This window comes from Trachypithecus francoisi, unplaced genomic scaffold (genome assembly GCF_009764315.1).
Source record: "Trachypithecus francoisi isolate TF-2019V2 unplaced genomic scaffold, Tfra_2.0 Lachesis_group8, whole genome shotgun sequence".
NCBI classification, from domain to species: Eukaryota; Metazoa; Chordata; class Mammalia; order Primates; family Cercopithecidae; genus Trachypithecus; species Trachypithecus francoisi.
In genome coordinates, this window is record NW_022681473.1 from 75,535,725 (window position 1) to 75,563,660 (window position 27,936).

The 27,936-nt window shown below is 40.5% G+C and overlaps 1 protein-coding gene across 11 annotated transcripts; it reads right to left on the reverse strand.

The window, feature by feature from the left end:
- Positions 1-101: 101 nt before the first annotated feature.
- On the reverse strand, positions 102-27,920 carry CREBZF (CREB/ATF bZIP transcription factor). Of its 11 annotated transcripts, XM_033206438.1 has the most exons (5): positions 5,934-7,346; positions 5,643-5,720; positions 5,298-5,412; positions 4,507-4,575; positions 102-2,729 (listed from the first exon to the last, which is right to left on the reverse strand). In XM_033206438.1, exons 1-2 carry the CDS (start codon positions 6,992-6,994, stop codon positions 5,705-5,707), a joined length of 1,077 nt encoding a protein of 358 aa, XP_033062329.1. In that variant the 5' UTR covers positions 6,995-7,346; the 3' UTR covers positions 102-2,729; positions 4,507-4,575; positions 5,298-5,412; positions 5,643-5,704. The 11 variants fall into 11 exon arrangements, 10 of the variants coding, with proteins under 10 accessions (XP_033062329.1, XP_033062327.1, XP_033062325.1 ...); XM_033206436.1 differs by having other exon boundaries at positions 5,298-5,720; XM_033206434.1 differs by lacking the exon at positions 5,298-5,412 and having other exon boundaries at positions 5,934-7,345.
- Positions 27,921-27,936: the final 16 nt, after the last annotated feature.

Sequence of the window (27,936 nt, forward strand, 5' to 3'; positions counted from 1 at the left end):
TCTTTTCTTCTTGATTCCTTTCAGGATATTCCAAGTTTTCTATAAATAATATGCTTTACTTTTACAACTAGGGAAAGAAAGACAGAAATATATATATAATGTTTAAAGGGCAAAACAATACAGCTGTTTATTTTATAGGCTAAAATATCAAGATGAAAAGCTCTGACCCCAAATCATCCATTTTACCTACATTCTGTCACTTTTACTAAAAGCAGAGTTCTACTCATCACAGTGAAAAAACAATGAATTAAAAGTAATTTCTGATGTTAACCCAAGTACCCAGTTAGACTCCTTAAGAATATAGAATTGTGTAATCAACTTAGATAATTCAAAGCCCAATGATATAACTAAGTTCTTTGACAACTGAGCACACATTGTTTCCTTACTTATCTTTAAACATTCCTAGTCCAATTACTCCCTAGCATAATACCATGTATAAATGGGGATGAGTTTACAATGGTTTCTGTAACCAAAAAGTATTTCTAATCTGTCCTCTGCCACATATTTTTGAATTGTCTTTTCCATTAGCAGAAATGAGCAACATAAACAATAAAGCATGTTAAGTCTGTTGCAACAAATTTACTATGCCAAAATTTTTGTTCAGAGAGCAGATATCTGCATTATTTAAGGACATTTAGTCATTTGTAGCTAACACCTGAAGTAAACTACCCTAAGTCAATTTTTAATATTTCAGTCTAGACACAGTAGACAAACTATTTAAATCTTTTATAATTTACTTTGTGTAGTTATTTGGCTTTAAAGAAAAAAAGAGGGCTCACATTCTATTTAAATTAAGACATTAATATATTTTATAAAGCCCAAACCATAGTACACTAAGAGCCAGAGGGGTCTAGGAAATAGATCTCAGTGGGTATACAGCAAAGACAAAATTTGGAGGCAGACGCTAAAGGAAGTTGAGATAAATAAAATCCAAATCAGTATATTAACAGAACTACACAAAGGTTTACAACACAGTAACTACACTTTTCAATTAGTTCATTGTGAAAACTAAGCAAAATATTCAACAATTTTGGGTCAACAAAAAGTATGGAGTATTTTAAGACAATAAAGAGTGACTGGTGTTGAGAGTGCTGAGGCTACACATAAAGGTACTGAAATTCAAATCTGAAAAATACTGTGCTGGCCAAACATAACACTACAAATTTCTAATGGAAGAATTCCCTTTTTGGTCCCTAGATTAGATGGTAAGTAAATAAAAAAAACAGCTCAGAAAAACAGCAAAAATATTAACATTTACTAGAGTCTCAAAACTTTGTATTGGCTGTGAGTCTGGGGGAAAAGTCACTTATACATGTCATACTACCAATTAAACTTTCAGGAGTCATCAGATTATTTAGCTTTAAAATTTTACTAAATCAGAGAGACCTTAAACTACACATTCAGAATGCTGAACTAGGTAATCACATATTAAAAAGATAATGACTCATTATCAGTAAATTACCCAGTCTGTTCTATCAAAGTAGTAGTTAAGGTCACCAAATCACGTTGGTGCCTTTGGTTCTGGAATTATAACTAGCTGTACTGTGGGAGCATCAGCACTTAAGTTTTACGCCAGTGGGAATACTCTTGGCTGCTTGGCTTCACAGGCACCGAATACACTTAAAATTATAAGAAACTGACTGGATTTAATAAGTTTTGAATAATACAATAACCAACTGTATATTTATTATGAAGTAAGAGCCAATCTCCTACCCAATCCCTCTTCTATCAGCTGCACATCTCCCAAATGAGTAAGATAAAATGACTCAATCTAAACCAGGTGAAGGAATGTATTAACATAATCCAACAAAAATGAAATAAAACAATCCAGAGTTTTGAGTGTTTTTTTCACACTTGTAATAAACTGAAAAAAATTTCAATTAAGTAAAACAACGATATGCCACAAAAAGCCACTCCCATCATCCAGAATACTAAAGCCCTTATACAACACTAGATAAATTTTTATATAAAACAGTAGAAACTAGCATACCATTAATTAGAAACCTCAAAATATTCAAAAAACAGTATCAAGTACTCAAGAGAAAGCTCAAGAAGCCAAAACCTCAGAATCCATACATCCTGGTTGTTACCCTAATTTTAATTAACTACCCACACATTTAATCATAATCAACTTTTTCAGAGATATACAAATCAATGCATCTATTTAAAAGGACTACTCTTTATCGTTCAGAACTTTACATTAACTTTTATATTCTACTCAGCAGGGTGTCTGTCTGTACTCCAAATTACCTCTCATGTTCCAGGAAATAAATACAAACTCATATGCCTTGTGATCACTGATGGCCTGCTTATGTAATTCTAGTCCACTAAATGTTAATTCCATAGAATATGCTCTTGATTATTTAAAAACTCTAATTAATTTCTTGATGAAATACTGTAATTCTCCAACGGTTACAATTTTGTAAAGATATGCGATAACTGAGTATCACTCCCATGAAAGACAAAAAAAGTGTAATTTTGTTCCAAGATTAACTTAGTCTCATGTATCTCTATTAAGTCTTTCAAGGATTCCAGAGAATCTTTTCATATCTCCATTTCTGGAAAGTGAAATCAGTATAGAAGTAATTTGGGAACTTGAAAATGGCATTCATTTTTTTCAGCAGATGCCAAATTTTTGACCGACATGGCTCTCACAATTACTTTGTTACCATCAGTCCAGTCAGTTAACAGGTTGTAGGAAAAGATTCGTTTTTGCAGACACTGCTAAGCTGTTTAAAGAGAAGAGAGAGAGATTAATTTAGTGATTATAAAATGCACAAATATTTAAAATATTTTGAACACTTTTTGTTGGATTATATCAGGTGTGACTATGTTTTAACGAAAGTGGACTTTTTAAGATAAGTCTGGTCAAGGAAGTGCAGAAACAGTAAGTCAATATGATAGAAATAGTAGGTCAAAATATGATGTGTTAGTTCAATTAATGTATGAACTCCTGCCACCATCGAAGACAAATATTAAAAAGCTACGTCTTTAGTCTAGTTCTGTATTCTACCATAGAGGCACATTTAGAAGAAAAACAAAAGGGTCACCCAAATACTAAATTGTTTTCAATCATTATAGTAAATAGAGCCAAACCTAGAAATTTCAAAAACAATCCATTTTATATGCCAGAAATCTCCTTTATCCATGTGCTAATCATCCAGAACACAATTGTCTAAAAATAGTAAGACAACAGTTTCACATTAATCATAACTTTTTTAATTAACAAGTAGTGAGTCGGACACTTTAAGATATTGTTTACTACATACTGAAATAAACAGATCTGTTTAAATTCAGAAACCCAAACATTTACAGTAAAATGTGCTTACACATATGACCAAATTTATTTAAAGCCCCTATTAGATAGATCCTAAATACATGCAATTACCATGTAAAAACAAGACCATGAAGTTGATGTAAAAAATGACAAAATCACTAAGTCACCAAAACTAGAAAAAAAAATGAAATGGAAACTGAGAAAAGACAGTTAATAAAACATAAGGAACCTAACAAAGCAGCTTTAAAAATAGGCCATACTAATCTTTCCATTTTCAAAAGTTCTTTATCAAGTAATTCCAAAAACTGCCATTTATAAAATGACATTCTAAAAATCTACACTTGGAATTTCAAAGCATCTCAATTCAGAAAGCTTTGACTGCTGTTTCTCCCCAGCCCACAACTTCAAATAATGCAGGAAAAGTATTGACGTAAGGAAGAAAATATTCCAAGAGAATGCTCTAGTTTTTAGAAAAATGAACTTCCTGCTTTCCAGAACCTTTTAAGACCCACAGTCAGCATTAACAACAATCATTTTTCCTATTTTCATCCATTATTTTCCAATGTCATGTTAGAGATGAATAAATTCTTTGAGCCCATAACTAAAAGATCAACAAACCTGGTTTTATTATGACACCATATTTTTGTCATTGGTACTGCACAAAATTATATACAAAGAAATATATACAAAATGTTCAAGTATTAGTTAAATTTCAATTCAAGGCTTCTGTTTCAAAAAAGCTACATTTAACATATTTCATAAAGATAGCACAAATTAGTCATTTCAAATAATCTTTCCAACTACTTTTGGTTTATATATATGTATATATATATAAAATTCAGTAGGCACTAAAAACCCATGCAGCTGCATTGTGAGGGGCTTGCTCCTGCCCTTAGGTATAAGCAGGTTCATCACTCCAAGTTGTGAGTTTGGCTACTACCCATCATGCTCAAGTGCAGTAGTAGATGATTTTACAAAATATGCTGTGATGCACTGGAAACCAAAGACCAATTCAGGTCTCAAATCGTATTATCTAGCAACAAAACATTTACAGTTGTGCAAGAACAAGGATTCCATTTTCATAACCAAATAACAAAATAAAACATTTTATGTGTAAGATAACTTACATCTTTGGACTGCTGGAAAATACTTTTTAATTATGAACATTTTAAAAATAAAAAACAGCAGAAGCCCTGATATTACCTCTTTTTCCTCATTTCTTATACTACCTTTTAAAATAAAGCAGGAAATGTGGCCAGCAGCTGGTCCCGTCTCTTCTGCCCCAACAGCTGTATCCACTTTAGCACAAAGAAAAACAAGGATGCTAAATACGTATATACTTTATCAAGCAGTGATGTTTCACAAAGAATTTCTTAATGCCTCTTACACTGAAGGACACCATAACTCAAATTTATACAACTGGTTAATAGATTCAAGGGAAGAATAAATCCCACCTTTGGGAAAATAGTGCCAATCGTATTATTTAAGTGGCCAGAACCACTCAATTTAAAAAATTATTCTAAAATAGGACAAATACTTTTGAAATACAGAGAGTAAGATTCTTTGTGAAGCCTCACTTTACACGTTTTCATTCACATTTCACAACCTTCAATATCTAATCATACATATATAAATTTAACCTAAAATTTTAGTACAACAAAAATAAAGATGTTCAACAGTTTATTCATACTCAGTGATGGGTAATCACTGCTGGTCCTCAAAGAAATATTAACCATTCTTATTCTCCAATTAACTAAAACACAGGAATCTGATATGCATGTTAATTTCCAACTTCTCTAAAGGTGAGATACTAAAATCTGTTACTCCGTATAGACTGTTTCTATATCTCCTACTGAAAACTAAAAGGCATTGATATTTCAGAGATACCTGTCACCTCCAGCAAAATAACTATCACATTTGTGCATGCCCCAAATACTTATTGTCAACCTCTGAAAAGTTGCCCTAAAATCGGAATTCCAATTTGCACCTTGTACAACTCGGAACTTCCATTCAACTTCACCTGTTTCACTGTCTCCAAACTGTATCTCTATAAGCAGGTTTCAGTGTACAGTTGGAACCGATGTCATCCAAGGCCATGTCCACACTGGGGACAGAAGAGCTAGGTACACGCAAGTCTGAATAAGGGGACACATTAATAGCTATTTCAACCAGAAGAGGCATCTTAAATACATTCTTGACCAGCACAAGTCTGTTTCCAGGGTGGACAGGGCCCAAATTAGATTTCCCTCCCACCTTCCAAAACAGAAAAAAAAAAAAAAATCACACACACACAGACTGAGATGTTGCCCATTAAAGTAGACTAAGCAGCAGAGCATGAGCGTTACGGGAAGAGATGGATCCTTACCAGGATGTGAGGCGGGAACGACTGTTCTGTAACCCCTACAACGGAGCCTGGCAGGAAGGAAATCACCTAAAAAAGAAACTGTCAGAGAGATTTAATAGTCACATGTTATCATTAGGAGTTGGTTACTGTGTCACATTCATGCTTTTAGCTAAACACTTTAAGATTCAATATTACTTTTTTTCTCTCCTCTGAAATGTGTCCGGTGAAGATGTCCCACTAAGGTAAGTTTGACATGGTGTAAGGGAGTTGAAAGGGGTAAACGCGGATAAAGAGCAGATTACTTGACCCTACATTTTAAGAGAAGACGACGCCTTCCGGGCGCACGCCGAGCAGAACTCCACCGACACCTTATCCTTGTCCACATGGAGACAGACTCCTCCCGCCGAGTCGTCCTCTTCCAGCAGGTCCTGCTTCTGCTTTCCCACCGGCAGAGCGTAGTCGTGGTCACCGGCGGGCGAGTCTCTGAAGAGCGAGGTGGTCAGCCGCAGTCCCACGCCGCTCAGCCGGCTCAGCAAGCGAGCCAGTCCAGTCTCGTTGGCTAAGACTGCCCGTAGGTAGCGACTCTCCTCCTGCAGTGCCTGTACGCGTTTGCCCAGCTCCCGATTCTCGGCCCGCAGTTCCTGGTTCTCGGCTGCCAGACCCCGGACTCGACTCTCCAGCCCCATCACGTACTCCTTCTTCTTCAGCCGATTAAGGCGGGCAGCGGCCGCCGCCGCCTTCCGGGGACTCTTTGTCGCCGCCTGGTTGTTGTCGTTACCGCTGCCGCCACCGCCGCCTCCTCCTGGGGACTTTTTCCGCCTCTTTTCGGCGATGCCACTGTCACTACTGCTGCTGCAGCCTCCGATACCGTTTAACAGCCTTTGCAGCAGGTCAGAGAAGCGCTGCATTTCAGCAGCCGCGGCCTCATCGTCATCCTCCCCTCTCCACAGGCCGCCGCTATCCGAGCCTCCGCCAGACGAGGAGAGAGGCCCCGGCGAGCTAAGCCCGGGGTCCAGGTGCCAGTCCGGTTGCCGGGGGTCTAGGAGATCCGCCAGTTCCAGCCCAGACAGAAAGTCCATATCCTCCGTCTCTTCTCCGGGGAGGCTGGCGATCGCTTCCTCCTCCATCTCCTCGGGCGAGGGCGCGCGCACGGCCACCCCGCCGCGGCTCCCCCTCCCGGCTTCCAACTCCCCTTCGTCGCCGAGCTGCTGCTTGCGGCCGGGAGATCCGGCCGCCGCCGTCTCCTCCTCCCCCGCTGCCGCCCGGGTGAGGTCCGAGGGCAGCGAGCAGGTTGCAGCCGGGGCTGGGCTCTCACTGCGGGTTGGGGAGTTGCTGCCCGAGGCTGCCAGCAGCTTAGTCAGGCTATGCCTCATGAGGGCCGGCGGCGGGCCGCGGTAGGCCCCGGCCGCTAAGAGTGGGCCTCACGGACCCCAAGGATCCCAGGCCCCAGGGCGGGTAGCCCCCGGCACTGGCCGAAACGAAATGCAGGGAAAGGTCCGAGTCGCCTCCCGCCTCACTTGGCTAGTCGACCCCCCGCGCCAGGGCGCGGGGAGGGTCGGGAGAACGAAGCGGTGAGGCCCAGCGATGACTCGACCGCGCCACCCAGACAACGGCCTGGCCGGAAGTCAGTGGTTTTCGCCCCAGCCCCGCCCACCGCGTTTCGCGCGCCACCAGGCCGTAATATCGCGAGGTTTCAGGGTGCTTTGGAGTGGGAATAATTCCAGCCTTCTAGTGACGTCATAATAACTGCAGCAAAAATAACAGACTCTATATTTATCCACCCTAATTCAATAATACCGCCCAATACCCAGACTCAACAGTTCAACATATTTTGCCATATTTGCTTTATCTTTACATAAATGCTTGCAAATTTTTTTTGCTGAATCATCCTAAAGTTGCAGATAAGACACCACACCCCTGCGTACTTCAGTGTGCATCTAGTAGGACTTTTTTTCATAATCATAATACTATTACCAAGTCTTCAGAAAATTAACAATAGTTTACTAATACTATTTAATACCTGGGCCATACTAGATGTCCTCAGTTGGATAATGGATATGCTAATTACCCTAACCTGATCACTACATTCCATATGTATGGAAACATCACTATGTACCCCATGAATATGACAGTTATTATTTGTCAATTTAAAAAAAAAAAAAAAACAAAGCAAAAGGAATGTAGAATATAACGTTCCTTACAAAAATTGTCTTCGGTTGTTCATGCCATTTTTTACAAGTAGGTATTTTCACTTGAGCCAAGATCCATTCAGTACTGACTTAACTGCATTTGGGTAACGAACAAAAACTCTGACACATAGAGCCAGGAAAGGCTATGAAGAGAGGGTACTCACGCTTGTATGCCTGAAAACAAAGACTGCAAAAACCACAATGTTGCACAAAAACCATCACGACCTTATACAAAACCTCTGCAAGGATGTCTGCCCAGAAGCTGCCTGTCCAACCTTGAACTGACGTCACCCTTGTTATTGACCTTTGTAGCCAAGATAATTATTTCAAAACAATGTGTAACCATCCTCATTTTTTTTCCTTTAAAACCTTCCATCTTCCTTCATCTTCCTGAATACACACATAGTTTACTGTGGCATGCGTTTTCCCATTGAAATGCTCTATTCTCAATGCACATCTTTTATTTTAGAGACCTTTTCTGTTTGTTATTTAGGTTCACATCCCACAAGGGATTTGAGATTTGAAGCAGTTTACAAATACAGATATTTAGGTTCACATCCCACAAGAGATCTGAGATTTGAAGCAGTTTACAAGTACATTAGAATGTAGTAAAACAAAACATTTTGAATTTTTAAAAAGTAAGGCCAAAAAAAAGATGAACTAGGAAGAGAAGGAGTTCTGAAAGGGGAAACGGTTAATACTGGAATTGGATGGATGCAATATCTTACTCAGTTGTTTGAGTTGGGCTAAAATTGTTTCCTGACAGCCCAAACAAAAAAAGAGAAATGAATTCTCCTTTATTCATGAGTAAAGTATATATGAATTCTTTAACCACTTTTCTAGTTCTTAAATCTTAAAGAAACTTCTCTTTAGGATACTGAATAATGCAGCAGATATCCTCAAGGATAGCTGCTTCTATACAGTATTTCTTAAGAGAGACAGAAAGCAAGTTCCAGGAAAGTTGAACACTGACAGGTCCTAAATATTGAGAAACATGCTTGGTACACTGCACAGGCTTCAACAAATATTTATTGAGTGAGTGAATAAAGTCTACAGTTTTGACTGAAGGCATAACACTAAAGCTCAACTCAATGAAAACAATTATTTCAAGGTGTGAAAAAAGTATGACCTGTGGTATCTAGAAGAATAAATAAAAGGACTCCTTGTCCTGCTTAACATTCCATTAGGAAAGATTTTGCTAAAGTATAAGAGCACACAGTTCAAGGTGATATATGTATACTCTGGCCTCCCTTGAGTACAGGTGTTTTGTATGGCTGGTAATTCCATTCAACTGCATTTTCCCCTTAGGCAAAATTCAATATTATTGATTGATTGATTGATTATATTTTTTAAATTACAAAATTTTATTTTAAATACACATGATTTGGCCAGGTGTGGTGGCTCACGCCTGTAATCCCAGCACTTTGGGAGGCCGAGGCAGGAGGATTGCCCGAGCCCAGGAGTTTGAGACCAGCCTTGGCAACATAGAGAGACACCAACCCCTGCCCAGCAACCCCACCCACCACCTCGCCTGGCTAATTTTTTGTACTTTTAGTAGAGATGGGGTTTCACCATATTGGCAAGGCTGGTCTTGAACTCCTGGCCTCAGGTGATCTGCCCGCCTCAGGTGATCTGCCTGCGTCAGCCTCCCAAAGTGCTGGGATTTGGGCGTGAGCCACCGCAACCTCCCAGATTTGCTTTTCCTTGATTATTGGAAGGTTGAATGTTTGTCACATGACCAACTGACTTCTAATGTGAATAGGATTTTCACTTCCCTAACCCATTTATCTTTGAAGTAGGGGAAAATGTTATTCAGGGAAGATGTTTGTCTTTTTTCTTCTTGATTTATGTGAACTCTTTACATTATAAGGAAAATATCCCTTTGCCTCTTATATTTTCCAACTTTTTTAAAAAATAACTTTACTATTTACTAGGATTGGAGTTGTAAAGTTGTTTTTAGGCAGTAATTTTTAAATAGTCAATTTATCAAAGACCGGACTCAGCGGCTCACACCTGTAATCCCAGCACTTTGGGAGGCCGAGGCAGGCGGAACACTTAAGGCCAGGAGTTCGAGACCAGCCTGGCCAACATGGTGAAACCTGATCTCTATTAAAAATACAAAAAATTAGAAAAAAATTTAGCCGGGTGTGGTGGCACATGCATGTAATCCCAGCTACTTGGGAGGCTGAGGCCCGAGAATCACTTGAACCTTGGAGGCGGAGGTTGCAGTAAGCCAAGATCATGCCACTGCACTCCACCCAGCCTGGGTGACAGAGTAAGACTATGTCTTAAAAAAAAAAAAAAAATCCACTTATCAATTCATTGAATAATCCATACTTGTCCCACTAACTTCCCAACGTGTGCCATATATTAAATTCTTACATACACTTGGATCTATTTCTGGTCTTTATCTATTTTATTGATCAGTTCTGCAATTCCAGAAGCAAAATCACTCCACTTTTTATTGGAGTTTACATTACATTTTCGTATCTCATATGGCAAGTCCCTCTTTGTTGCTTTTATTTTCTCAGAATTTTCTAGCTGTACTTAAGTATTTATTTCTCCACATAACTTTAGAAGACTTTCCAAGTTCAAAAAAGCTAGAATTTTTATGGAAATTGCATTAAATGTATTCATTTCTTTTATCTAGTTTTTATGCAAACTTTACCAAGTTTTTATGCAAACTTTGCATAAAATAGATTATTTCTTCCGTTCTATTTCTAAATGGTTATTGTTACTATGTAGGAGAGCTATTTATCTTTTTTCTTAAAATTTTTTTTTTTTTTTTTTTTTGAGACAGTCTTGCTCTGCCGCCCAGGCTGGAGTGCAGTGGCCAGATCTCAGCTCACTGCAAGCTCCGCCTCCCGGGTTTAAGCCATTCGAGTAGCTGGGACTACAGGCGCCCACCACCTCGCCCAGCTAGTTTTTTGTATTTTTTAGTAGAGACGGGGTTTCACCGTGTTAGCCAGGATGGTCTCGATCTCCTGACCTCATGATCCGCCCACTTCGGCCTCCCAAAGTGCTGCGATTACAGGCTTGAGCCACTGCACCCGGCCTTTTCTTAAATTTTTAACTGACTAGTGCACCAAACTTTCTTGTTTTAATATTCAGCTTATTTATCAATTTTTAATAATTATATAACCTTATATATGACGATTTTGCTTCCTTCTTTGCAATATTATTATCTTGACTGATAATATAATAGCACTTTCAGATTTATGTCTAATAATAGTGTTTATAGCAAACTTCCTTGTCTTATTCCTGACTTGAACAGGAACGCCTTTACTATCTGAAGCTATTGACTTGAGATTAGTATTTTTATTAGATTAAGAAACATGCTCCTATTTGTATTTTATATGGAGATTTTAACAACATGAATGGCTATTTTATTAAATGACTTGCAGTATGTGTCAGGATTCAACTATACTCCAAGTCTTTGGGGGGAAGGAGCTATAAAGCCATGTAAAAACTGTGTGAGGTTCACTAGCGTAAGATAATTGTGAGAGAAGCCTAAACTTTATAACTCTGTGTATTGGGTTTTGTATATTGGGGAGGCAGTTTGAAAAACATCTGTTCAGCTTCTCATAGCTAAATAAAGGTTTTGCAAAACTTGACCCATCTCACGTACCTACATTATTCTGCATTTGTTTAGAACTGCAAGACCAAAGCAAGAAAATAATTTATTCAGTCATTCTACACACACACACACACACACACACACACACACACACGGTCTACTTTGAGCTAGATCTTGTTATAAGCATTGTGGGTATAATGATGGGCAAAGTCGATAAAGTTCTCATGGAGCCGACTTTGTAATGAGAGAAGACAGCAAATAAATAGGAAAGTTTTATAAAAATGCTATACAGAGATTTTTTTAAAGGGTCACCCAATTGAAAATAAATCTATAATTATTTTAGATTGGATAGCCAATGGACAATTCTCTGAGGAAACAAAATTTCAGCTGAAACCTCAATAGTGTGTTAAGAAAGAAAGACAAAAAGGTTGGAGCAGAGTGGGTAAGAAGAGAAATCATAGGACATCTGTTTGTATACACACTATTTACAACTGAATTAATTAAATGTTTTTTGTTTGTTTGTTTTGAGACAGAGTCTCACTCTGTTGCCCAGGCTAGAGTGCAGTAGCATGATCTCAGCTCACTACAACCTCTGCCTCCCAGGTTCAAGCGATTCTCCTGCCTCAGCCTTCCAAGTGGCTGGGATTACAGGTGCTTGCCACCATGCCTGGCTAATTTTTGTATTTTTTAGTAGAGACGGGGTTTCACCATGTTGGCCAGGCTGGTCTTGAACTCCTGACCTCATGATCTACCCATCTCGGCCTCCCAAAGTGCTGGGATTACAGGTGTGAGCCACCATGCCCAGACTAATTACATGTTTGTAAACACACAAGCATTTCATTGGAACTTGAAAGAAGAAAAATCCTGAAAGTTTCTAGCAAGCATGTAATACAAAATGAAAATTAATTTAAGACATGTAGGGCCATTGATACTTTGTTTTGCATTCTTTATTTCCTCTTAACATTTTAATCCTCCCACAATAAGATCCCAAAGTTTTTTGTTTGTTTGTTTGTTTTTTGAGACAGAGTCTCGCTCTATCACCCAGGCTGGAGTACAGTGGCGCAATCTCTGCTAACTGCAAACTCTGCCTCCTGGGTTCACACCATTCTCCTGCCTCTGCCTACTGAGTGGCTGGGACTACAGGTGCCCGCCACCACACCCAGCTAATTTTTTGTATATTTAGTAGAGATGGGGTTTCCCCGTGTTAGCCAGGATGGTCTCGATCTGACCTCGTGATCCACCTGCCTCAGCCTCCCAAAATGCTGGATTACAGGCGTGAGCCACCACACCAGGCCTCTCAAGTTCTTTAACCATAGATTTTCCAAACATAGGAAAAGAATGTCAACTCGTCCCCTGAGACATGCATAAATTTTTCAGCTGGAGCACCAGAATACAATGTAGCATCAATATCTAGATAGATTAGAAGAAAAGGTTGTCAGCTAAGAGTGAAGAGGAGGATAGGAGTTGACATAGATTAGATTGTGTCCCTCAAAAATGACATGTCGAAGTCCTAATCCCTAGTACCTTAGAATGTGACCTTATTTGGCAATTGGATATTTACAGAGATAATAAAGCTAAAATTAGCTTATTAGGGTGGGTTCTAATTCAGCATGATTTTTGCCCTTATAAAAAGAAAACATTTGTACATAGAGACAAACACAAAGGGAAGACAATGGAAAGACACATAGGCAGAGTATAAGCATGTGTATTAATCCATTCTCACACTGCTGCAAAGAACTGCCCAAGACTGGGTAATTTATAAACAAAAAGAGGTTTAATGGACTCACAGTTCCACATGGCTGGGGAGGCCTCACAATCACGGTGGAAGGCAAAGGAGAAGCAAAGGTATGTGTTACATGGCAGTAGGCAAGAGAGCATATGTAGGGGAACTGCCCTTTACAAAACCATCAGATCTTGTGAGACTTATTCACTACAGTGAGAAAAGCATAGAAAAATCCTGCCCCCATGATTCAATTACTTCCCACTGGGTCGCTTCCATGACATGTGGGGATTATGGGAGCTACATTTCAAGATGACATTTGGGTTGGGACGCAGCCAAACAACATAATTCTGCTCCTGGCCCCTCCCAAATCTCATGTCCTCACATTTCAAAACCAATCATGCCATCCCAACAGACCCCCATTCAGCATTAACTCAAAAGTCCACAATCCAAAGTCTCATCGGAGGCAAGGCAAGTCCTTTCTGCCTACAAGCCTGAAAAATCAAAAGCAAGTTAGTTACTTCCTAGATACAATGCAGGTACAGGCATTGGGTAAATGCACCCATTCCAAATGACAGAACTTGGCCATAACAAAGGAGCTACAGGCCCCATGCAAGTCCATAATCCAGCAGGGCAGTCAAATCTTAAATCTCCATAATGATCTCCTTTGACTCCATGTCTCACACCCAGGTCACACTGATGGAAGAGGAGGGTTACCATGGTCTTGAGCAGCTCCATCCCTGTGGCTTTGCAGGGTCCAGGCCCCCTCCTGGCAGCTTTCATGCATCGGCACTGACTGCAGCTTTTTCAGTGCACAGTGCAAGCTGTTGCTAGAGCTACCATTCTGGGGTCTGGAGGATGGTGGCCTTCTTCTCACAGTTCCACTAGGCAGTGCCCCAGTGTAGACTCTGTGTGGGAACTCTGACCCCACACTTCCCTTCCGCACTGCCCTAGCAGAGGTTCTCCGTGGAAGCCCTGCTCCTGCAGCAAACTTATGCCTGGACAGCCAAGTGTTTCCATACATCCTCTAAAATCTAGGTGGAGGTTGCCAAACCTCAATTCTTGACTTCTATGCACCCACAGGCTCAATATCACATGGAAGCCGCCAAGGCTTAGGGCTTGCACCCTCTGAAGCCATAGCCTGAGCCTGTACCTTGGCCTTTTTTAGCCACAGCTGGAGCAGCTGAGATGCAGAGCACCAAGAACCTAGGCTGCACACAGCATGGGGCCCTAGGCCCAGCCTATGAAACTATTTTATATTCCTAGGCCTCTGGGCCTGTCATGGGAGGGGCTGCTTCGAAGATCTCTAACATGCCCTGGAGACATTCTCTCCATTGTCTTGGTGATTAATATGTTGCTCCTGGTTACTTATGCAAATTTCTGCAGCCAGCTTGAATTTCTCCCAAGAAAATGAGTTTTTTCTTTCCTACTGCATCATCGGGCTGCAAATTTTCCAAACTTTTATGTTCTGCTTCCTCTTGAATTCATTGCTACTTAGAAATTTCTTCTGCCAGATACCCTAAATCATCTCTCTCAAGTTCAAAGTTCCACAAACCTCTAGGGCAGGGGCAAAATGCCACCAGTCTCTTTGCCAAAGCATAAGAAGAGTCACCTTTGCTCCAGTTCCCAACAAATTTGTCATCTCCATCTGAGACCACCTCAGCTAGGACTTCTTAGTGTTATCACATCAGCATTTTGATCAAAGCCATTCAACAAGTCTCTAGGAAGTTCTAAACTTTCCCACATGTTTCTGTCTTCTTCTGAGCCCTCCAAACTATTCCAATCTCTGCCTGTTACCCAGTTCCAAAGTTGCTTCCACATTTTAAAGTATCTTTACAGCAGTGCCCCACTACCCAGGACCAATTTACTGTATTAGTCCATTCTCACACTGCTATAAAGAACTGCCTGAGACTAGGTAATTTATAAAGAAAAAGAGGTTTAATGGACTCACAGCTCCACATGGCTAGGGAGGCCTCACAATCATGTGGGAAGGCCAAGGAGAAGCAAAGGCATATCTTACATAGTGCAGGCAAGAGGGCATATGCAGGGAAACTGCCCTTTATAAAACCATCAGATCTCGTGAGACTTATGCACTATCATGAGAACAGCAAGGGAAAAACCCTCCCCCGTGATTCAATCACCTCCCACCAAGTCCCTTCCACAACATGTGGGGATTATGGAGCTACAATTTAAGATGACACCTGGGTGGAAACACAGCCAAACCATAACCACCATGTGACTGGAATGATGTGTCTACAAGCCAAGGAATGCCAAGAATTGCTAGCAAACATCAGAAACTGGAAGAGGCAAGGAAAAATTCTCCCCCAAAGCCACTGGAGAAATCAAGGTCTTGCCAACACCTTGGTTTTGGACTTCTAGCCCCCAGAACCATGAGACAATAAATTTCTGTTATTTTAAACCACCTGATTTTGGGTACTGCTTTGTCATGGCAGCCATTCAGTAAAACTGTTAAAGGAGATGAAGAGAGGCTAACCAAACACGCCGAGAATCTAGCTGAGCCTGTTGTATCATTCAGTGCTCAACTACAGGAAACAGAAACCAACTTAGCTACTTTAGGAGGAATGAAATTTAATTCAGAGAATGTAGTGCTTTAAAAGTCATTGGAAAGACTGGAGGGAGGAGTGGGCATTAGACTGGATTATCAAGAATGCCTCTCAGCACAATATTGCCAAATACGCCTACTTGGTAGCTAGTATCTCTGCCCCCGTTGGAAACGTGGTAAAATAGACAGCTGGAATGTAGACTTCAAAAAACTCTGCTTTAGCTGTGATTTAGGGATAAGGAAAACTGCTGCTCCCCAAATTCTCAACCCCAACTATTCCTTTCTTTCTTCCTTCCTTCCTTCCTTTCTTTCTTTCCTTTCTTTCTTTTTTTTTCTTTTCTTTTTTTTTTTTTTTTTTGAGACAGAGTCTCACTCTGTCACCCGGGCTTGAGTGCAATGGCTTGATCTCGGCTCACTGCAACTTCCACCTCCCGGGTTCAAGCAATTCTGCCTCAGTCTCCCGAGTAGCTGGGATTACAGGTGCCCACAACCATGCCCAGCTAATTTTTGTATTTTTAATTGAAACGGGGTTTCACCATATTGGTCAGGCTGGTCTTGAGCTCCTGACCTCAGGTAATTCACCCGCCTTGGCCTCCCAAAATGTTAGGATTACAGGTGTGAGCCACCGCGCCCAGCTCAATCCCAACTATTGACTATCTATTGCTACCTAACAAGTTACCCAAAACTTAAAAAAGGACAAACATCCAAGAATAAGCACTTGTTTATTACTGTGGTTTAAAACAATAAACATTTATTGTTGCTCACATTTTCTGTTGGTCAGAAATTTTTAAGTGGCTTAGCTAGTTAGTTCTGGCTCTGAAATCCTCATGGGGTTTAGTCAGATTTTGGCTTGGACTGCAGTCCTCTGGAAAGCTTGAATGGTGCTAAAGAATCCGCTTCCAAGTGGCTCGTTCGTGTGGCTAACTCGTTGGTCATGGAGGGAGGTTTCAGTTCCTCCTCTGTGTGGGCCCATCCACAGAGCTGTGTGAGTATCTACACTTCACGGTGGCTGTCTTCACCTAGAGCAAATGGTCCATGAGACCAAGGAAGAAGCACCAATGTCTTTTATGACCTAGCCTCAGAGATGATATACCATCACTTATGTAAGATTCTTTTGGTCACATGAGTCAGACCTTATTCGTGCTGGGAGAGGATGAGACAAGGACATGAATACTAGGAGACAAGAATCACTAGAAAGCCTGTCTTAAGGGGCTGGCTACCACATCCTATAAAGTTAGTGAATGGACATCGAGATGCTGTTGCAGAAAAACCCGATGTCTCCACAAGAATATACTTGGAAGCTGCAGTGGCAAAAAGAGGAAACCAAGGATCCTTGCCTCATTTGCACCTTCCAAATATGGCTGCAGAGGAGTCTGGCAAATATAGTTTGTTTCTGTGTTTCTTTTGTTTCAGCTTTTACATTTCTGCAACACAGAAAAGCACATTGAAAGGGTGATTGGAATAGATGAGTCCAAGTCTATCAGATCCTCCCTAAAGACCACGACTTTATGGTACTCCAGCACCAATATACATTTACTGGATTTTCCATAGCAGAGAACTGAAGCAGTGATAGCAGGGAATGGGTTAGTGTTTTTCTGAGTAGATACAGCAGAATGACAAATGTACAGGCATACCTCGGAGATACTGCAGATTTAATTCCAGACCACCACAATAAAGTGAATATCATAATAAAGTGAGTCATGTGAATGTTCTGGTATCCTAGTGCATACAAATGTTTACACTATACTGTAGTCTACAGAGTGTGCAACAGCATTATGTCTTTGAAATGTGCATACCTTAAGTTAAAAATATTTTATTGCTAAAAATGCTAACAATCATCTGAGCCTTCAGTGAGTCATAATCCTTTTGCTGGTGGAGGGTCTTGCCTCAATGTTGATGACTACTGACTCATTAAGGTAGTGGTTGCTGAAGGTTGGGGTAACTGTGGCATTTCTTAAAATATGACAATAAAGTTTGCAGCATCAATTGACCCTTCCTTTCATGAAAGATTTCTCTATAGCACGTGATGTTGTTTGATACCATTTTGCCTATGGGAGAACTTCTTTCAAAATTGGATTAAATTCTCTCCAACCCTGCTGCTGCTTTATCAACTAAGTTTATGTAATATTCTAAATCGTTTGTTGTCATTCAAACAATGTTCACAGCATCTTCACCAAGAATAGATTCCATTACAAGAAACCATCCATTTTTCTTGGCTCATCCATAAGAAGAAACTTCTCATCCAGTCAAGTGTTATCATGAGATTGCAGTAATTCAGTCACATCTAGCTCCAACTTTAATCCTAGCTCTCTTCTTACTTCTATCACATCTGCAGTTATTTCCTCCACTAAAGTCTTGAATCCTTCTAAGTCATCCATAAAGGATGGAATCGTCTTTCAAACTTCCAAACAAATGTTCTTAATGGCATCTAGAATGGTGAATCCTTTCCAGAAGGTTTTCAATTTATTTTGCTTAGATTGATGAGAGGAATCACTATGTATGGCAGCTTTGCCTTAATGTATTTCCGAAACAATAAGATTTCAAAGTTGAAGAACTCCTTGATTCATGGCCTGCAGAGTGGATGTTGTCTTAGCAGGCATAAAAACTTAAATCTCCTTGTAAATCTTAATTATAGCTCTTGAGTAACTGCGTTGTCAATGAGCAGTAACATTTGGAAAGGAATCCTTTTTTCTGAGCAGTGGTTCTCAACAGTGGGCTTAAAATATTCAGTAAACCATGCTGTAGATAGATGTGCTCTCATTCAGGCTTTGTCATTCCACTTATAGAGCACAGGCAAAGCAGATTTGGCATAATTCTTGAAGGCCCTAGGATTTTTGGAAGGGTAAATGTGAGCACTGGCTTCAACTTAAAGTCACCAGCTACATTAGCCCATTAGCCCCTAATAAGAGGGTCAGCCTGTCCTTTAAAGCTTTGATGCCAGGCATTGACTTCTCTAACTACTAAAGCCTTGGAGGACATCTTCTTCCAATAAAAGGCCTTTTTGTCCACAGTGAAAATCTGTTGTTTAGTGTAGCCACTTTCATCAATTATCTCAGCTGGATCTTCTGGAAAACTTGCTGCTTCACCTTGCACTTCTATGTTATAGAGATGGGTTTTTCTCTCTAACTTGGCTGTGGTGCTTTTACTTCTCATTGCTAATTCCAAATCATTTCTTCTCCTCTCTCCTTCAGAATATCCAAACCTCATGAACCAACCTCTTCTAGCTTCTGCTAGCTTCCAGCTTTTCTTCTGCAGCTTCCTCGCCTCTTTCAGCCTTCATAGAATTGAAAACAGCTAGGGCCTTGCTCTGGGTTTGGCTTTGGCTTAAAGGAATGTCTTGGCTGGTTTGATCTTCTATCCAGATCACTAAAACTTTCTCCATGTCAGCAATAAGGATGTTTTATTTTCCTATCATTCATGTGTTTACTGAAGTGGCCCTTTTTAATTTCCTTCAAATTTTTTTCCTTCAAAAATGTTTCCTCTGCATTCATGACTTGGCTAACTAGTGCAAAAGGCCAAGTTTTCAGCCTGTCTCTGCTTTCAACACACCTTCCTCACTAAGTTTAATCATTTCTAGCTTTTGGCTTAAAGTGAGAGATGTATAACTCTTTCACTTGAACACTTAGAGGCCATTGTAGAATTATCAATTGGCCTAATTACAATATTGTTGTGTCTCAGGAATAAGGAGACCCAAGGAGAGGGAGAGAAACTGGAGAATGGCCAGTCAGTGGCAGTCGGAACACACACAACATTCATCAATTAAGTTTGCCATCTTATATGGGTACTGTTCATAGCACCCCAAAACAATTACAATAGTAATATCAAAGATCAATGATCACAGATCCCCATGACAGAGACATTAATAATGAAAAAGCCTGAAATAATGTAAGAGTTACAAACCACAGAGACACAAAGTGAACACATGCTGTTGGAAAAATGGTGCTGATAGACGTACTCAACTTATGGTTGCCACAAACCTTCAATTTGTAAAAAATGCCATATATGTGAAGCAGAAGTGAAATGCAATAAAACAAGGTATGCCAGTAGTACAAAGATGAGGGTGCTCATTCTACTATAGTTTGCCTGTTTACCCATGAAGTATAATGTGTAAGGGGTAGTGAGACGGGACATTATGACTGGATGAAAATTGAAGAATCAGGTGATTGACAATGTCTAGGGCACTGCTGGATTGTCTTTACAAGCACTACATACATATTTGCATGAAATGTGCAATTCCCAGTGTGCTAGCTGTATTATATTTCCACTCCTCTAACTCCTTCTCAAGAAAGCATTTCTGAATGCAACTGAATGAGAATTATACTATTGTGGACTAATGTGGAATACATTTTGTTTTATTTTAAAATGATCATCATTTGTAACCAACTGAAATAGTGAGAAATTACTAGTATATGTCCCAACTAATCAAACCTCACAGTTGCTGCCACTCAAGTTGAGAATTGCTATTTCAGTGGGGGAAAGAGAGCAGGCATAGAAGTTTGAGCAGGAAAGATTTGGAAGGCTAAGAGCAAAGCTTTTTATATTCTGATATCAAGAACTCCACTTCTCAAGTGGAAGTTGTTTCCTCTCTCACCACAACAGGCACCTCGGAGTCAGAACTTGGCTGTTGTACTCTTACTTCTCATTGCCAATTCCAAATCATTCCTTCTGCTCTCTCCTTTATAAACCCCAAAACTTTTAAAATTTAAATTTCTTAAATACTGAAAATTTGTACTCTGACACAAAACTGAAGAGAATAGTACACAGAATCCTTATAGACTCATCATCCAGATTTAACATTATCAAGATTTTTCCACACTTGCTTTATCTCCTTTTTTATTACTGAAATATTTTAAAGTAAATAAATCCTAGACATCATGTCGTTTCATCCCTATACATGGCAGTGTACATCCTTAACTATAATGTCATTTTTTGCTTTTCTTTTTTTTTTTTGGAGAGAGGGTGTCACTTTGTCACCCAGGCTGGACTGCAGTGGCTCAAACATGGCTCACTGAAGCCTCGACCACCCTGGGCTCAGGTGGTCCTCCTACCTCAGCCTCCTGAGTAGCTGGGACTACAGTTGCAAGTCACCACACCAGGCTATTTTTCCTATTTTTTTTTTTTTTTTTTGTAGAGACGGGATTTCGTCATGTTGCCCAGGTTGGTCTCACGCTTCTGGGTTCAAGCAATCCGCTTGCCTCGGCCTTCCAAACTGCTGGAATTACAGGTGTGAGCCACCGTGTTTGACTGTAAAATCTTTTTTTTTTTTTTTTTTTCTGAGACAGAGTGTCGGTCTGTTACCAGGCTGGAATGTAGTAACGCAATCTTGGCTCACTGCAACCTCCGCCTCCCAGGTTCAAGCGATTCTCCTGCCTCAGTCTCCCGAGTAGCTGGGATTACAGGCACCAGCCACCACAACTGGCTAATTTTTTTGTATTTTCAGTAGAGGAGGAGTTTCACCATGTTGGCCAGGCTGGTCTTGAACTCCTGACCTCAGGTGATCCACCCGCCTTGGCCTCTCAAAGTGCTGGGATTACAGGTGTGAGCCACCAGCCTAAGTCATTTTTTTCTATAATCACAATGCCATGATTACAACTAATAAAATTATTATGGATTTCTTGATATCATTTAGTCCACATTCAGTAGTCTCAAAAATGTCTATCTACAGATGACTTAATTTAATCAGGACCCAAACAATTCTACACATCCCAGTTGGTTGTTATGTCTCTTAAATTTCTTTTAATCTAGGACAGCAATCCCCCCACTCCCTTTCCCAAATGCCTTTTGTGTGAAACCAGGTCAATTGTCCTATTGAATGTCTCATATTCTAGATTTGTCTGTTTGCTTTCTTGTGGTGTTATTTTACTTATCCCAATAGCCCACATATTTTCTGTAAATGGGAAGTTAGTTCTTAGGGCTTAATTATCTTAAGGTTCAACATTTTTGGCAAGAATACTTCCTAGGAGGTGCTGCTCTGCATACTGCATTACACCAGGAGGCACACAATACTTAGCTGTCCTGTTATTAGTGATGCTAAGATTGATCAATGTTTTCAAGTGGTGACAGTCTAATTCCCCCACTGCAAAATTCCCCATTAACCTTTCTCCTAATGGTTTCATCTAATGATGATCAGTTCCTAAGTTATTTCAGTCAAGGTTACACAATTATTTTTAAAATGCCTTTTTACTTTTATCTGGTATTATTCTGTGAAAAGCAACTTTCATTACTTAGGAGCCATTTTGTTTTCCTGAAATACAGAGAACAGACAAGGTAGAATAAATGTTCAATTAATTCTCTTTAATTGTAATTAATCTTTTTGAGGGGTGTATCAAGATATTCAGTGTTTCACTCAATTGTGGTTATATATTTTGGTGCTCAAATCAATCATCTTTGGCCACTGAGAGCCCCTCCAATTTAGCTCTCTTGTCTATTTGACAGAACTCCATTAGTTTCTGATAGTTAATTTGCTTTCTGACACACCTAGATTTTTCAGGTTTATCTTGTAGTTTTCCTACACCAGTTCTGAAGTCAGCCTCTCCTCCAGGGAGCCTTTCTTCAATTTAGTGGAAAACAGTTTTGGAAGGCCAGAAACAGGCCCTAGGGATGCTCATTGCATTGGATTTTTATTGCTTCTAGGCATTTCAGCTGACAGAGCTAGGGAATATGTATTTTTTTTTTTTAACAGAAAGACTGTCAGGGGTTTAGACTGGTATTTTAAATTCAAATTAAACATTAAATAATTTTTTACTTAACTTTTAAAATACCTGCACTTAAGTCTTGAAAATTTTCTCCCTAGCAACAATAACATAATCATTTTTTGCTTTCGCTTCAATATATATAAAAATGTTCATATAATGCCAATATTACAACTAACAAGCTAAAGAATGAAATTTACTAAGATTTCTTTGCAGTTCAATTTGTCCTTGGAATATACTCCATTAAGGATATTCATTGAAAATACCGTTTTCTAAAGCCTTTTGGATAATTCTTTTCTTCGTATGGTTATACCAATTTGAAATTCATGCCATGTCATCCTCATATCTCTTCCTTACTGAAGATTTTAGCTTTCTGGTTACCTCTTCACCCGCTAAGACCTAATTTAAGGTCACCCAGTAACAGTCAGGATTTGAATCTAGGCAGTCTTATGCCAATGCACCCTTTTGCTTACTGCACTAATACTTCAGCTGGTTTCCTGATCATAGATCTGAGTCTCCAAAGGGTTCAGTCAAAGAGTTTGCATGGGAATGGTGGTGGGGGAGGGGAAGGATTGAGTAAGATTATGAAGGCTCAGACTTCTGGAAAGGACTAATGTAAATGTGGATGTGAGCATAATGGGATTAATCTGACCAGAGAATCTCTTGAATCTATTTGGAGCTGCTTATTCTGTAGCCCTGAATGGTACAGCTGTTGGGAAAGGCAGTTTTCTTGATCAGGAACAGGAGGTACTGTGAAGCTTTCCAAGCTACTGTACTCTCATGTTTTCCTCTTCTCTTGGACAGTTTTTTTTTTTTTTTTTTTTTTTTTTTTTGAGGTGGAGTCTCGCTCTGTCGCCCAGGCTGGAGTGCAGTGGCCGGATCTCAGCTCACTGCAAGCTCCGCCTCCCGGGTTTACGCCATTCTCCTGCCTCAGCCTCCCGAGTAGCTGGGACTACAGGCGCCCGCCATCTCGCCCGGCTAGTTTTTGTATTTTTAGTAGAGACGGGGTTTCACCGTGTTAGCCAGGATGGTCTCGATCTCCTGACCTCGTGATCCACCCGTCTCGGCCTCCCAAAGTGCTGGGATTACAGGCTTGAGCCACCGCGCCCGGCCTCTTGGACAGTTTTTACACATTCTACAGATACCTTAAATCTACCTCCAGGAAAAGCTTCCTCTAATCACTCCTACATTAGGTTGGAGGACCCTGCTATGCACTTCCATGTCCTCCTATTGTTCAGCATTTTTCTCATCCAGAAAGATGCAAAGTGGGTGAAGATAAGGTCTCCATCTTGCTCACATTGTATCCCACCACTTAGCACAGTGTCTTGGCTAACAGACTCTCAATAAATATTTGTTAAATTAATGCAATATATTCAGTGAATGAGTTAGTAATTAGGATCAGAAAGATCAGAAATGAAAGATCAGAATGGCTGATCTACCTCCTCTACCTTTTGTTGGTATGTCAGCATAAAAACAAAAATGACTACCAAAAGCCTAAAAGCTTGAATATATAAGAAAACAGGCTCTCTAGAATCTAAGATTTATACAGACATGTGAAAATCCATGAAAGAAGATAACACATCCAAATCTTTAGGAGAGAAATACTAATCATCGAGAGGCATTCTTTAGGGAAGAAAAAGATATTGTCATTAGGCATATGTTGTTGAACATTTGTGAAAGCAGCAGCTTCCAGCTGAATGTCCTGACCCAGATCTGTCACGCCATATTTGGCTTTATCTAAAATATGCCGTGCCTACCCAGTTCTTGGAGAGGGGAAAATGTGCAGGCTTTTGAATCGCCTAAACAGAAATATAGCTTATTGGGAAGTTAAACAGATATGTGGAAGATTCTTTTATTTTTGTTTTCAATTGAATGGGTAATATATTCACATAGTTCAAAAGTCAAATGATATAAAATGGTATACATTAAGAAGTTTCTTTCCCATTCCTATCCCTGACCACCTCATTCCCTTTATGCTTCCACACCACTAATAACAACTTTTTTTCCAATATTTATTTATGCAGCTGGAAATGTTTGCATGCTAATACCCCTCCTCCTCTCCTCCTTACACAGAATATAGTACTATATGGATATTGCTCTATAGCTTTTTGTTTTTTTTTCTGCATATATCCTGGAGATAGTTCTATATCAATACATTAACATCTTCCTTTTCCTTTTGTTTTACAGTTGCATTGTGTTCCAAAGTGTGAAGGATCCATAGTTCATATAACCTGTTCCCTATTGATGGTATGTAAGCTATTTCCAATCTTTTGCTGTAACAATGATGTAATGAATAACCTTAAACATGAAAGCGAAGATTATTTTAGACTAGTACAAATAAGAGTGGATTACAGCATTAAGTGGGAACTGTCTGGCAAGTAGCTAAGGTAGGAGTCCCTCTGTGGGACTGGGGATTAAGGGTGTTGTGAGGGCACCGTAGTCAGTTGAATGTATAATGAATGACCAGACAGATCTGTGCAAGAACAAGTTTTTTTCTTGTATTCATTTTTCCCAAGTGGAATAAACAGGAGGTTTTAGAACAGCATCAAGTAGGGAGACTCATCTGTAGAGCTTTAGGTTTCCCTAAGTTTAATGTTTTTAGTGTTTAGAAAGTAACATCCAATTTACACAATAATTAGAAAAGCTTATTCTCAGCCACTTCCCCAAATTCCAATAACTTTTTTAAGAGGCCAAGACTTGTGATTAAGGATTTAAAAAGGCTCCCTGTCTGATAAGGCTCTGGCAGTCTAAACAGATGTAGCACAGAAGGCACTATTGATGGACCATCCAACATCCATCCTCCTTCATTCCTGCTGGCAGAGTCCTGCCTTTGCCAGGTAGTCCTTTCCACTATGTGGCACAGACTGGCCTCATTCCCATCTCAGGGTGGATCCTGATTGGTCTAAATCAACCATGCTGGCAACATGCCCTATGAAGATGCTTGGCTGAGGTATTTGCATATGACCCAATTTTGGCCAATGACACTGGCAGACAAGCTGTCTGAAGGGGGAGGGTAGGCTTTTAGGGGAGCAGTTAAGAGTCATCGTCCTCTTTTCTTTGTGGGCCAAGAGGTGGTATCTCAAGTCTGCCCAGCTCTGTTGGTCTCGTCATAGTAGAAAGCAGAATATCCCTGACCTGACTCAGCCACAGCTACCTCATCGACACCTGGGGAAAGGAGGGCTGAATAGAACAGCAGGCACCTGGGCAGGTACTCCTTCAAACAACTTTCTTTAAATAATTGTTTAATATATGGAGTCAGGTTGACAAAGATTTTCTATTAATATTTTGTTTACTAGAAACAAACTAACTTGAATTCATTTTTTCTAACTGAAGCAGAGTTAGTATTCTGAAAATACCAGTCAGTTCACTTCTCCTGTAGCTCTCCTCTTTTCAAGCTCTCTTTAATAATTTTTTGGAACCAGACAAGTTCCTTAGGGCACACTGAAGAGCTCACAGTTTAGGTAGCAAAAAGTCACACCTATCAGCTACATGGCACTACTCATACATTATTTGCTTTTAGGATCTCTGTTCTGCTTTCATTTGATAGTTACTGCTTGTAGATGTTGCAGAAAAATTCAGCAGGGATATAGGTCTGCTTAAATTTCAAAGGCAGTAGTTTGGAGGAGGCCGATTTACATTTTGTCACTTTGTTCCAGTGATAAGCATCACTTAATAGAGCAACATACCATAATAGATAAACTGGCTGTTTATCCCCTGATGTGGCTCTGGGTCACAGATTAAATATGAGGACTGACAGAGTGGAATATAAAGTACTATGGAGCACAGAGGAAGAAAACAATGCCTTTTTAAGGCTCGTAAGAAGGAGTTTGCTCCTTCTGGAGCATGGGTTTTAGAGCCAGAAAACAGGCCCAGCTACTTCCTTGATAGTACCCAGAACAAAAATTAAAATATGGGGCCACTTGTTAAAAAATTAGTAAGAATTTCACGACAGCAACAGTGAGCATTAAACCAGGTGTGGGGGCCTGTGTAGGCGGCATACCCAGGGCCTTAGGTTCAAAACTCACTCTTGCCTCTCCAAACCTTCCTGGCTTTGGACAAGTCACCCTGAGTCTCCCTTTTTTCACCTGTAAAACTGTGATAACTGAACCTCCCTTGAAGAGTTGTTATGAGGGCGGAATGAAAAGCAACTGACACATGATAGGTGCACATTCCTCTTGGCCTATGTTGTGGGCTCTTCTGCGGTTGTTCTTCAGAGGCATCTATCTTTGATTTTCTACTCTCATTTCCCACTTTCAAAATTTTTCAAAAGGGTATTAGGGTGAATCCTATTAAATGGCCCGTATCTGACGACTTAGGATCTACAAAACGGCAAATAAGAATCAAACGTATGTGTTCCTTAGCACAGCTTGGAACAACTATGGTCCTCAGACCAGGGCAACTGGGCTCTTTCCCCTGCGCCCGAGTTTTGGGGGACACGCGCCCCTACCCCCTGCCCTACTCCCCCGACGCGATCTTCCAGACGCGCTCTTCCCCCACGTAACGTGGAGTCCCTGGAGCCCACTCCCCTTCTAGACCAACTCCAGTACCCGGAATTCCGGGATTCATACCCAAACGGCCCTCAGCCTGCTCCAGAACTGTTCGGCCTCTGCCCATGGGACTTCTCCCAGCAGGCTGGGCGCAAAACTTAGGCCCCAAGGATGACCACGAGGCCGCAGTTTGGAGTGGATAAGCCGAGCTAGGACTTGCAGGTTACGGAAGGTAGGAGGAGCGGTAGAGCGGCGTGAGGGTCGGCACGCATGCGCACCAGGCCCCTCGCAGAGCAGCGCGGATCTGGGTGGGAAAACGCGGGCTGGGTCCGTGGCTTCCGTTTGTACGTTTGCCCCTCCTCTCGTGCCCCTCCCTCTCTCTCATATAACGGGCCAGCCTGGCTTTCAAGGTCCCCTATATTATGGCCCCAACCTACTGTTTACAGTTTTATCTGCACACATGCTTCTCTTCACCTCTTCCCAGCTGCTATGATTCCCCCAAGTATTCTGGGCATTTAAAAATACCTCTATGCTTTCTACACGATGCTGTCTCAACCCCTTCTCCCTTTTCTCCACCTGAGGAAATTAATCATCCCTAGGAGTCCTCCCCGCCAACCCAACCCTTACCACCAGGCAGGGCTAGATACTACCTATGTCATTCCCCTGTGATCACAGTATATGTAATTATTATTATCATTTATTATTGCCCTTAGACTGTATGAGGGCTCTTCCAGGGCAGTACACATGCTTCTTTATGCTTTTTCTTAGTGCCTACCCCAGCACCTGGCACTCAGTCGCCAAAAATTATCTTTCAATATGCTGTACTCATCAAAATCCCAGCTCCTCCAGTGACCAACTGGCCTTAAGCAAAATTCCCGAAACCAGTCTCCTCTTCCTTAAAATAGAAATGAGCACACTTTCCTTCTTGAATAGTCCTAAAGATTAAATAAAGTAATTCATCCAAATTGCTTCAGCACAATGATAAATAGTATGGGCTCAATAAAGGATATCCATGATTAACTTAGCTCCTATATTCTGATTCTTGGTAACCTGTAGGAGGAAGTAAATAGTCCTTTGAAGCTGGCAG